General features: G+C 47.8%; 1 protein-coding gene across 3 annotated transcripts in view; it reads left to right on the forward strand.

Moving 5' to 3' along the window:
* Nucleotides 1-9,189, forward strand: part of stimate (STIM activating enhance) — a 43,420-nt gene extending 34,231 nt beyond the window's left edge. For all 3 annotated transcript variants that reach the window (XM_067998307.1, XM_067998306.1, XM_067998308.1), the window contains one exon: nt 4,689-9,189. In XM_067998307.1, the coding sequence (XP_067854408.1) occupies nt 4,689-4,805 (117 nt within the window). In that variant the 3' untranslated portion in view covers nt 4,806-9,189. The remainder of the gene's footprint in view (nt 1-4,688) is intronic.
* Nucleotides 9,190-12,952: the final 3,763 nt, after the last annotated feature.

The raw sequence follows: 12,952 nt of genomic DNA on the forward strand, positions 1-12,952 counted from the left end.
ATTCAGTTGAGGTTTATAAAATTGAGGGGCCCAGTTGAAGTGTCTCGGAAGGACCTATTTCCCTTAGCAGAGAGCTCAATAACCAGGGGGCATAGATTTAAAGTAATTGGTAGAAGGATTAGAGGGGAGCTGAGGAAAAATTATTTCACCCAGAGGGCGATGGGGGTCTGGAACTCACTGCCTGAAAAGGTGGTCGAGGCAGAAATCCTCATCACATTTAAAAAGTACCTCAATACGCTCCTGAAGTGCCGTAACCCACAAGGCTATGGACCAAGTGCTGGAAAGTGGGATTAGGCTGGGTGGCTCATTTTTAACTGGCGCCGACACGATGGGCCGAATGGCCTCCTTCTGTGCTGTAAATTTTCTATGATTCTAACTGGTCCCAATGCCCCAAGAATCTGAAGCCCTCCCTCTTGCACCATGCCTCCAGCCACGCATTGACCTGCCCTGTCTTCCAATTCCTGTACTCACTAGCGCATGGCACTGGGATTAATCCAGAGATTACTACCTTTTGAGGTCCTGCTTTTTAACTTCCTCCCTAGCTCCTGAAACTCTGACCGCAGGATCTCATCTCTTTCCTTTCCTATGTCATTGATACCCACATGGACCGTGGCTTCTCCCCCGCAGAATGTTCAGCACCCTCTCCATGATGTCCTTTACCCTGGCACCAGGGAGGCAACACACCATGTGGGACTCACGTCGACTGTTACAGAAATGCCTGTCTGTCCCCCTGACTGTCGAATCCCCTATGAGTACTGCATTTCTACATTTCACTGTGCCCCCTGTGCAGTCCTTTGCCCCATGGTGCCATGCTCAGGACTGCACTCCTTCGAGGTGTCGTCACCCTCACTGGTAATTCAGTGCTGAATACCGGTTTGAGAGTGTCACACACCCAGACTGATTCCTGCACTGTCCGCCTCTTCCTACCATTTCGGATGGCCACCCTATCCTGAACTCTCTGTGGCTGTGGGGTGACCACCTCCTGGAACACACGATCCAGGAAACCTTCAGCCTCCCTCATGCTCTGCAGTGACTCCAGCCGCCCCTCAAGCTCAGAAACCCTCAGCTTGAACTCGAGCAACTGGAGGCATTTCCTGCACATGTGGCCCTCCCGGACATGCAAGCGTCCTGAAGTTCCCACAAGGCGCAGGAATTGCAGGCAATGGGCCTCAGCGGCCTGTCCGTTAATATTTAGAAACCTTTTTTTTCTGAACTACCTTTAGATATGCGATTATTATTAATTTACTTACTGTTTACTTACCCCGATTAAGCTACCCTTTTATTCCGGGTCTCTCAGAGCTCCTCCTCTCTTCACTGTGATGTCATGTTGATATCACTCTCTGTTCATATGAACGTTGAAAGGGCTCCTCCCCTGGTCCTCAACACCACTCCTCTCGGCTCCTCTCTACTCCGCTCCGCTCCCACTTGTGTACTGATACCTGGGTCTCCTCCTCTGGTGCTCACTCCTCTCCCTAGCTGCACCCTCAGTCTGTTCACATCTTCAGTGTCCAGTTCAATCCTGAGCTGAGTTTCAGACCCCAAATGTGTGCCATCACAAAAAAACGCTTACCTCCACCTCCACACATTACCTACTTCAAATGAATACGGTTTTCAAATTAATATAATGCAGGGATGTGGAGATTCACTCAGTGCTGTTTGAAATGGCACATGATAGCAGAACTAGAGGGAATGAGGAGAAGCTGAAAAGGGGTAGATTCAGGCAGAATTAACTTCATTGAGTGGGGTTTAGTTTTTGGAATCGCTTATCAAGGGAGGTTGTTGGGGCAAATAGCTTAGACACCCAAGATGATATTGAGTGGGTGCGGTTGTGTTGTGGTTATGTTCCTGGACTAGTAATCCAGAGGCTTGAAGAGGTGTTAAAACCCAACTGTTTCACTAATGTCCTTTAGGGAAGGAAACCTGCCGTCCTTACCCAGTCTGGGCCTCTATGTGACTCCAGTCCCCACACCAACATGGTTGACTCTTAACTGCCCTCTGAAGTGGCCCAGCATGACACTCAATTGCATAAGTTGACTTGGAAATATATCGCCGTTCCTTCATCGTCGCTGGGTCAAAATCTTGGAGCTCCCTAAGTTTGCTGATGACACAAAGATTGGTCATGATGTGGAGATGCCGGTGATGGACTGGGGTTGACAATTGTAAACAATTTTACAACACCAAGTTATAGTCCAGCAATTTTATTTTAAATTCACAAGCTTTCGGAGGCTTCCTCCTTCGTCAGGTAAATGTTCAGGAGCTCCTTGAAGTCTACGCATTTATACATCACAGAACAATACATGGTGTTTACAGACTGCCCCTGCAACTGCCCGTTGCCAAGGCAATCACCGTGTTCAGACAGAGAGGTGTCACCTGCAGAACCCCCGAATACACATTCAACAAAAAAACAAACAGGAAAAAAAAACAGAGAGAGGCAGAAACATCCGGAAGGCAGAGAAAGCCAGCAAATGACCCATTATATTAAAAATAGATAACATTTGTTCACTGGTGGGGTAACGTGTAGCGTGACATGAACCCAAGATCCCGGTTGAGGCCGTCCTCATGGGTGCGGAACTTGGCTATCAATTTCTGCTCGACGATTTTGCGTTGTCGTGTGTCTCGAAGGCCGCCTTGGAGTACGCTTACCCGAAGGTCGGTGGATGAATGTCCATGACGCTGCGACAACGGATGAACGGACACCGCGCAACAATCGCCAAACAGGAGGGTTCCCTCCCAGTCGGGGAACACTTCAGCAGTCATGGACATTCATCCACCGACCTTCGGGTAAGCGTACTCCAAGGCGGCCTTCGAGACACACGACAACGCAAAATCGTCGAGCAGAAATTGATAGCCAAGTTCCGCACCCATGAGGACGGCCTCAACCGGGATCTTGGGTTCATGTCACGCTACACGTTACCCCACCAGTGAACAAATGTTATCTATTTTTAATATAATGGGTCATTTGCTGGCTTTCTCTGCCTTCCGGATGTTTCTGCCTCTCTCTGTTTTTTTTTCCTGTTTGTTTTTTTGTTGAATGTGTATTCGGGGGTTCTGCAGGTGACACCTCTCTGTCTGAACACGGTGATTGCCTTGGCAACGGGCAGTTGCAGGGGCAGTCTGTAAACACCATGTATTGTTCTGTGATGTATAAATGCGTAGACTTCAAGGAGCTCCTGAACATTTACCTGACGAAGGAGGAAGCCTCCGAAAGCTTGTGAATTTAAAATAAAATTGCTGGACTATAACTTGGTGTTGTAAAATTGTTTACAAAGATTGGTGGCATTGTAAGCAGTGTAGATGAAAACATAAAATTACAAAGGGACATTGATAGATTAGGTGAATGGGCAAAACTGTGGCAAATGGAATTCAATGCAGACAAATATGAGGTCATCCACTTTGGATCAAAAAAGGATAAAACAGAGTACTTTCTAAATGGTAAAAAGTTAAAAACAGTGGATGTCCAAAGGGACTTAGGGTTCAGGTACATAGATCATTGAAGTGTCATGAACAGGTGCAGAAAATAATCAATAAGGCTAATGGAATGCTGGCCTTTATATCTAGAGGACTGGAGTACAAGGGGGCAGAAGTTATGCTGCAGCTATACAAAACCCTGGTTAGACCGCACCTGGAGTACTGTGAGCAGTTCTGGGCACCGCACCTTCGGAAGGACATATTGGCCTTGGAGGGAGTGCAGCGTAGGTTTACTAGAATGATACCCGGACATCAAGGGTTAAGTTACAAGGAGAGATTACACAAATTGGGGTTGTATTCTCTAGAGTTTCGAAGGTTAAGGGGTGATCTGATTGAAGTTTATAAGATATCGAGGGGAACAGATAGGGTGGATAGAGAGAAACTATTTCTGCTGGTTGGGGATTGTAGGAGTAGGGGGCACAGTCTAAAAATTAGAGCCAGACCTTTCAAGAGTGAGATTAGAAAACATTTCTACACACAAAGGGTGGTAGATGTTTGGAACTCTCTTCCGCAAACGGCAATTGATACTAGCTCAATTGCTAAATTTAAATCTGAGATAGATAGCTTTTTGTCAACCAAAGGTATTAAGGGATATGGGCCAAAGGCAGGTATATGGAGTTAGATCACAGATCAGCCATGATCTTATCAAATGGCAGAGCAGGCACGAGGGGCTGAATGGCCTACTCCTGTTCCTACCTAACAGCACTGTGGGAGAACCTTCACACGGACTGCAGCGGTTCAAGAAGGCGGCTCATCACCACTTTCTCGAGGGCAATTAGGGATGGGCAATAAATGTCGGCCTTTCCAGCAATGCCCACATGCCGAGAATGCATTTTTAAAAATTGTACAACTATCTTAGAAAAACACATGATCAGTTACAGCAGCTAGACAGCAGCAAGCCGCACGCGATGGAATTATGGTCTTGAGATTTTCTATGCCTCAATATCAGGTATCACAGCAAGTTGATATTCTTGAGAAAAAAGTGGCTGAGTGAATTCGACTTAAGCCCCTCACTGTGCTGCATTGCACACTTTCTTTCTATTCTTAGTCTTGAAGCTATTTCAAATAATCTTTTTCAAACTCTGTAAAGTACAAGTGGAACATGTATTTGTGATTTAGGAAGTTAAGAGATTGGATGAGATTGATGTTTTCTAATGATGTGTGGTGTGTGCAGAATTAGCTTGTATTTTCCGATACTCACTGTTAAATGTGGTTTACAGATTCTCATTTCAGCAGATGATGAGTTGGACGACTCTGAAGGCGACGAGGACCTCAGGAGACTGACAAACCTAAAGCCTGTTAACAAGAAGCTGCGATTCGGGGGCCTCCCTGTATGACTCAGAGTGACGGGTGAAGATCTGTCCCTTGGAGAGAGTGGGAGAGTCAGGTCGTCAGAGGACGACATCTTTTCCTGCTCCAAACTGAAATGTGAAAATGGGTTGCATAAAGTGTGTGGAACTGCACAAGAATCTGAAAGTTAAAAAGGATGAGACTGAGGTGATTGAGTTTCTGATCTCAGCTCTCTTTGCACTGATGCGAAGCATTCCCTGATCAAAGTCGTCCAGTGTTTGCAGACGGAAAATGTACAGGACCATTATAGGTGCTGCAGAACATTCTCTTTAAGCACCAATCAGGTTTTTGATCCCTTGTTTAAGTTATTAAATCTGTCGTTCAGGCTGTTTGTTTGTTTTATATATTGGCCAAGAACTGTGAATCTTCATCTTGCAAAGTCCGTAGTTAGCAGCTGTATTTATTACAGGATGTGGTTACAAGTTGGAAGTCGGGTGAGAGGTTAATAATTCAGCAATTACCAAAACGAAAATGCTGCAAACAGAGAAATTAACGAAGGTAAAAGGTCAAGTGACTGGTGTGAGCTCATTCCATCTGCTGACCCTGACTAACTCCGTCCTTTTTCAGTGTGGAGATTAATTTGGAGAATGAATGGTAAAAGTAGATCCAGTTTTCTTGGAGTAGAACAAACTGGTATTTGAGAATAGAAGTAGAAACTAATGCTGTGTATCAAAGGTAAGGACCTGCTGGTGTGACAGGTAACATGCCGTTAAAATATGTGGTATTTGAGCTTATTTCACAGACATTTCAACCTTGGTTCTGGTTCTAGTGATGCAACTAAAAACTGCGGTCTGCGTTGGTGAAATGCAGCCTGGTTTGAGCACACACTTGTCCTGCGTTGGTGAAATGCAGCCTGGTTTGAGCACACACTTGTCCTGCGTTGGTGAAATGCAGCCTGGTTTGAGCACACACTTGTCCTGCGTTGGTGAAATGCAGCCTGGTTTGAGCACACACTTGTCCTGCGTTGGTGAAATGCAGCCTGGTTTGAGCACACACTTGTCCTGCGTTGGTGAAATGCAGCCTGGTTTGAGCACACACTTGTCCTGCGTTGGTGAAATGCAGCCTGGTTTGAGCACACACTTGTCCTGCGTTGGTGAAATGCAGCCTGGTTTGAGCACACACTTGTGTCCTGCGTTGGTGAAATGCAGCCTGGTTTACACACCCTTGTACCCTGTGTTGATGAATGCCGCCTGGTTTGTGCACACTTGTGCCCTATATTGGTGAATTGCTGCCTGGTGTGTGCACACTTGTGCCCTGTGTTGGTGAACGGCAGCCTGGTGTGTGTACACTTGTGGCCTGCGTTGGTGAAATGCAGCCTGTGTATGCACACTTAGCTGAGTGTGAGGTTACTGCGTCGTTGGAATTATTGCTGTTTTGTTGTTTGGCAATTCTCAGTTGATCTGTTTTCCAATCTTAACCTAGAGTTTTTTTCTTTTTAATCTGTGTAACGTTGGTTGAGCCAAGCTTCTCTATATTGTATCCCCCAATCGCTAAACCTGTACCGACGGCTACAGGCCTAACAGTTTTAATAGTGAAAGCTAGAATTTGCTAGAGAACTCAAACTGTTGCTGGTACTTATTTGCACAATTCTTAATATGAAAAAAACTTGTGAATAAATAGCACATTTAATCTAATGCATTTAATAGGAACACTGTTTAACTTTACATCTGTGGCTGGTTTGCATTCTGACACTCTACATTTTGCAGGTGAATTTGATCCCTTGGATAATAGGACGTTTGAAACCCTAATTTTTGGATACCTGTTCATGGTCTATACATGTAAAAATGATTATTCAAAATACACAGCGTATTGGCCTACATTTATACTGAGGTTTAACTGAGTTTTGAGCTTGCAGTAAATTTCTCTTTTGACCATAAGTCACTGCTTCAGATAAAGTGCCTCTTTTACAAATCATGTTTCATGCTCGGAGAAAGTGATGTTAAGAACAAAACTTTTTAAAAGTAAATTTGAGGTATATAGCGTTTTTTAAACAGCCAAAAATGCAAAATAGGACAAGTTCTATATGTGAGTCTTTTACTACAAGTGTGCGTGTTCTGATGGTTTAAAGCTGTACAGCTCTCAATCTACTGGGTCTAAAAAAGGTGAGTGAACTTTTTTAGAATATGTTTCTGATAGAGTGGGGAAGCAAAGAGTCGATGTTAGTGTTACTGTCTCAGATCAGACCAGGACACAGGGAGAGAGTCGGTGTTAGTGTTACTGTCCCAGATCAGACCAGGACACAGGGAGAGAGTCGGTGTTAGTGTTACTGTCCCAGATCAGACCAGGATACACAGGGAGAGAGTCGGTGTTAGTGTTACTGTCCCAGATCAGACCAGGATACACAGGGAGAGAGTCGGTGTTAGTGTTACTGTCCCAGATCAGACCAGGATACACAGGGAGAGAGTCGGTGTTAGTGTTACTGTCCCAGATCAGACCAGGATACAGGGAGAGTCGGTGTTAGTGTTACTGTTCCAGATCAGACCAGGATACACAGGGAGAGAGTCGGTGTTAGTGTTACTGTCCCAGATCAGACCAGGATACACAGGGAGAGAGTCGGTGTTAGTGTTACTGTCCCAGATCAGACCAGGATACACAGGGAGAGAGTCGGTGTTAGTGTTACTGTCCCAGATCAGACCAGGATACACAGGGAGAGAGTCGGTGTTAGTGTTACTGTCCCAGATCAGACCAGGATACACAGGGAGAGAGTCGGTGTTAGTGTTACTGTCCCAGATCAGACCAGGATACACAGGGAGAGAGTCGGTGTTAGTGTTACTGTCCCAGATCACCTTTCTGAAGTTGCTGTGCCTCTTCAATCCAGGGTTGTCCTGAGCTCTGGTCCTCTTTGTCCTGATATCATTACTGACACATTTCTCCTGTTTGTATTTTATGGGCCTGGTGGTTTGGAAAGAGTTGTAAACATTTGCCTGATTGGTGGATAAATCCTAAATCCGAACACCCAAACCTGGATCAGCAGCTTGAGATATTCACCAATGAAACGGCAATAAAAATAGAAAATGCTGGAAAAGCTGAGCAAGTGAGGCAGCATCTGTGGAGAAAGAAACAGTTAACGATTCAGATCGAAGACCTTCCGTCAGATCTGGACGATGTTAAAAGAGTTAAAGTTTTTGAGCAAGTACAGAGCCAGGGAAAGGGGGGAGGGAGTGGGGGAGGAAAGAACAAAAGGGAAGGTCTCTGATAGGGTGGAGGGCAGGAGTGATTAAATGCCAAAAGGAATGATGGTGCAAGGCAAGGAGGGTGATAATGGGACAGGTTAAGAAACAAAAGATGGGTCCAGTGGAGCTGTAAATGGCAACAGCAGAACCATTACCAGCACAATGAAATGGCACATTGATTTAAACTCAATACATGACCTAGTGCTTGCTCTAACAGCCTAGGGAGATGAAACTTTTAATCAGTCACCCAGTGTTCTGAGCGTGTGAGAGGCACGAGGAGGTTGGGTCAGTGTGATCGGGAATATATTCACATCCTACTGTACGGAGTGCTTCCCTCACGACACCTTAATTAAGTGCAGTGGTGTGAAAATGAAATAGCCTGGGCAAACTGCGAAAGGTCTGAGAGATTGAGTGGTTGGTTCAGCTTTGAGTCATGTCCTTTATTGTATCGGGGTGTGCACATGCATTCATTATTGTTTCATTTTCATGAATTAGATTTTGTGCCGAAATATGATGGTGATTTGCAGACACTTGGAGCCCTTTCACAGGCTAATAATCACTTTCTGTTGGCTACTGATTAAAGTGGAGAATGAACTGCCCAAGTAATAAATATGGTTCAGCCAAACAGCTGATTGGTGTAAAGATGCTGCTTTTCTTTTCTGAACACTAAATTCTGTTTCAACTCCCCCCTCAGCCCCACATCACCTCCCTCGTGTCAATGGGTGAAGGTGGCGGAAATCAACAAATAAAAGAATATCGCAAATATACTTTCTGATAAAATATGCCTCAAATTTCAACTGCATATTGTAACAGATAGCGGAGGTGAGTATTGCCTTGTGAAAAGCGTTAACATGAGATGTTGTAAAAAATGTTAGTCTAATTACTAACTCTTCAAACTGGCACATAGACTATAAATGAAGATGTGACCAAGTTGTGCAAGTTCAAGTATTTAAGAGTCTCACAATAGGTAGCGATGTATTAAAATAGGTCTTTACTTCTGTCATTCCTTTTAGTGTAGTAAAATGTTATGGTAACTCCTGCATAGACCAAATGAGCAAACAGCTCATGCAGATTCACCAAAATGCTGCACTGGGACCTGGTTGGGCTGATCATGTTGCAATGTGTACTGGGGATGAGTATATGATGTATATACTTTGTATATCGCTTTATATTAAAGTATTGGAAACTTCAAAACTAACATGTATTTTCCTGATTCGTATTTTTGATGTTCTGAGTTACAGGAAAAGTTTAAACCTGTTGACATTGCACCATCTGTGGGCCTGAAAATTGCCTGTGCTGTACCTGCTCTGGGAGTGTTTGATGGGACAGTGTAGAGGGAGCTTGTCTGACATCTTTTTTTGGATAAGCCACAATTTCCTCCAGCTAAGCATTGGGAAGACTGAAACTCTGTTCCTTCGCCACTGATTCACTCGCCCTCCAGTCACTGTCTCAGGTTGAACCAGACTGTTCGCAACCTTGACGTCCTATTTGACCCTGAGATGAGGTTCCGACTCATATCCGTTCCATCACCAAGACTGCCTGCTTCCACTTCCATAACATCGCCCAACTCCGCCCTGCCTCAGCTCATCTGCTGCCGAAACCCACATCCGTGCCTTTGTTAGCTCCAGACTGGACGATTCCAATTCTCTCCTGTCCGGCCTCCCATCTTCCATCCTCCATAAACTTCAACTCATCTGAAACTCTGCTGCCCGTATCCGAACTCACACCAAGTCCCGTTCACCCATCACCCCCTGTACTCACTGATCGACATTGGCTCCCGGTCGCGCAAACCCCACAAACTGACAAGCCTTCAGCCTCATCCCTTGTTTTTGTAAAACCTCCTCCAGCAGCACAACCACCCCCCCCCCCCCCACTGCCCCGCGCAGGCCCCCCCCCCCCCCACTGCCCCGCGCAGGCCCCCCCCCCCCCCCCCCCAGTGCCCCGCGCAGGCCCCCCCCCCCCCCCAGTGCCCCGCGCAGGCCCCCCCCCCCCAGTGCCCCGCGCAGGCCCCCCCCCCCCCCCCCCAGTGCCCCGCGCAGGCCCCCCCCCCCCCCCCAGTGCCCCGCGCAGGCCCCCCCCCCCCCCCCCCAGTGCCCCGCGCAGGCCCCCCCCCCCCCAGTGCCCCGCGCAGGCCCCCCCCCCCCCAGTGCCCCGCGCAGGCCCCCCCCCCCCCCCAGTGCCCCGCGCAGGCCCCCCCCCCCCCCCAGTGCCCCGCGCAGGCCCCCCCCCCCCCCCAGTGCCCCGCGCAGGCCCCCCCCCCCCCCCAGTGCCCCGCGCAGGCCCCCCCCCCCCCCCAGTGCCCCGCGCAGGCCCCCCCCCCCCAGTGCCCCGCGCAGGCCCCCCCCCCCCCCCAGTGCCCCGCGCAGGCCCCCCCCCCCCAGTGCCCCGCGCAGGCCCCCCCCCCCCCCCCAGTGCCCCGCGCAGGAGCGCGCCTTCCCGCACACCCCACTCCCACACTCGCCCCACCCTCTTCCCCCACATAACCCTCACCCTCACCGCCACTCTCACTCCCACCCCAACACACCCTCACACTCATCCCCACACATCCCCTCCACCCCCACGGAAACTCTGTTCCTGAGTCTGACCTTGTGAATCTACTCCCCACTTCGCACCACCCTGGTCAGCCGCCTGTGCCCTAAGCTCTGGAATTCCCTCCCAGCACCTCTCCGCCTTCCTCTCCTGCAAGACCCTCCTTAAAGCCCAGCTCTTTGACTGAGTCTTTGATCACCTGCCTAATCTCTCCTTTAGCTCAGAGATGATTTTTATTAATTTTACCTTAGTGATGATGTGGAGATGCCGGTGATGGACTGGGGTTAACAATTGTAAACAATTTTACAACACCAAGTTATAGTCCAACGATTTTATTTTTAATCCCACAAGCTTTCGGGGGCTTTCCCCTTCCTCAGGCGGTGTGGAAGTGACAATTTCGAATCCTTCGCATTTTAAGATCACATAACAAAGCCTGGTGATTACTGCCCGTTGCCAAGGCAATCACAGTGAGCAGACAGAAAGGTGTCATCTAAAAGGCCACTGAATATACAACCCCCCAAAAAAAAAGGGAAAAAAAAGAGAGAGACAGAACGAAGACAGTCAATGACCCGTTATATTAAAAACAGATAACATTTGTTCGCTGGTGGGGTTACGTGTAGTGTGACATGAACCCAAGATCCCGGTTGAGGCCGTCCTCATGGGTGCGGAACTTGGCTATTAATTTCTGCTCGACGATTTTGCATTGTCGTGTGTCTCGAAGGCCGCCTTGGAGTACGCTTACCCGAAGGTCGGTGGCTGAATGTCCATGACTGCTGAAGTGTTCCCCGACAGGGAGAGAACCCTCCTGTTTGGCGATTGTTGCGCGGTGTCCGTTCATCCGTTGTCGCAGCGTCTGCATGGTCTCGCCAATGTACCATGCTCTGGGGCATCCTTTCCTGCAATGTATGAGGTAGACAACGTTGGCCGAGTCACAGGAGTATGAACCGTGCACCTGGTGGGTGGTGTCCTCTCGTGTGATGGTGGTATCTGTGTCGATGATCTGGCATGTCTTGCAGAGGTTACCGTGGCAGGGTTGTGTGGTGTCGTGGACGCTGTTCTCCTGAAAGCTGGGTAATTTGCTGCGAACGATGGTCTGTTTGAGGTTGGGTGGCTGTTTAAAGGTGAGTAGTGGAGGTGTGGGGATGGCCAGAGCGAGGTGTTCGTCATCATTGATGACATGTTGAAGGCTGCAGAGAACATGACGTAGTTTCTCCGCTCCGGGGAAGTACTGGACGACGAAGGGTACTCTGTTGGTTGCGTCCCGTGTTAGTCTTCTGAGGAGGTCTATGCGATTTTTCGCTGTGGCCCGTCGGAACTGTCGATCGATGAGTCGAGCGTCATATCCCGTTCTTACTAGGGCATCTTTCAGCGTCTGTAGGTGTCCATCACGTTCCTCCTCGTCTGAGCAGACCCTGTGTATTCGCAGGGCCTGTCCATAGGGGATGGCCTCTTTGACGTGGTTAGGGTGGAAGCTGGAAAAGTGGAGCATCGTGAGGTTGTCCGTGGGCTTGCGGTAGAGTGAGGTGCTGAGGTGCCCGTCTTTGATGGAGATTCGTGTGTCCAAGAAAGAAACTGATTCTGAGGAGTAGTCCATGGTGAGCTTGATGGTGGGATGGAACTTGTTGATGTTATCGTGTAGTCTCTTTAGTGATTCCTCACCGTGGGTCCATAGAAAGAACCTTAGTGAAGTACTTTGGGATTTTTTTTTATATGAAATTTAGGGAACAGTAATCGTGGTACCATAAGGTTTAGAATAGCTATGGAAAAGGACAAGGAGAAATCTAGAGTAAAAATACTTAATTGGAGGAGGGCCAATTTCAGTGGGTTGGGAATGGATCTGGCCCGGGTAAATTGGAATCAAAGATTGGCAGGCAAAACAGTAAACGAACAGTGGGCGGCCTTTAAAGAGATGATTTGGTTACAGTCTAGGTACATTCCCACGAGGGGGAAGGTAGGGCAACTAAAGCCAGAGCTCCCTGAATGACAAAAGAGATAGAGAGTAAGATGAAGCAGAAAAAGGGGGCGTATGACAGATGTCAGGTTGATAATACAAGTGAGAACCAGGCTGAATATAGAAAGTACAGAGGAGAAGTGAAAAAGAAAATAAGAGGGGCAAAGAGAGAGTGAGAATAGACTGACAGCTAACATAAAAGGGAATCCAAAAGTCTTCTATAGGCATGTGAACGGGTAGTAAGAGGGGTGGGGCCAATTAGGAACCAAAAAGGAGACCTACGCGTGGAGGCAGAGGGCGTGGCTGAGGTATTAAATGTGTATTTTGCATCTGTCTTTACCAAGGAAGAAGATGCTGCCAAAGTCACAGTAAAAGAGGAGGTAGTTGAGATATGGATGGGCTAAAGATTGATAAAAAGGAGGTACTAGAAAGGCTGGCTGTAATTAAAATAGATAAGTCACCTGGTCCGGATGGGATGCAT

The sequence above is a fragment of the Heptranchias perlo genome, chromosome 17, assembly GCF_035084215.1.
Source record: "Heptranchias perlo isolate sHepPer1 chromosome 17, sHepPer1.hap1, whole genome shotgun sequence".
Taxonomy (NCBI): domain Eukaryota; kingdom Metazoa; phylum Chordata; class Chondrichthyes; order Hexanchiformes; family Hexanchidae; genus Heptranchias; species Heptranchias perlo.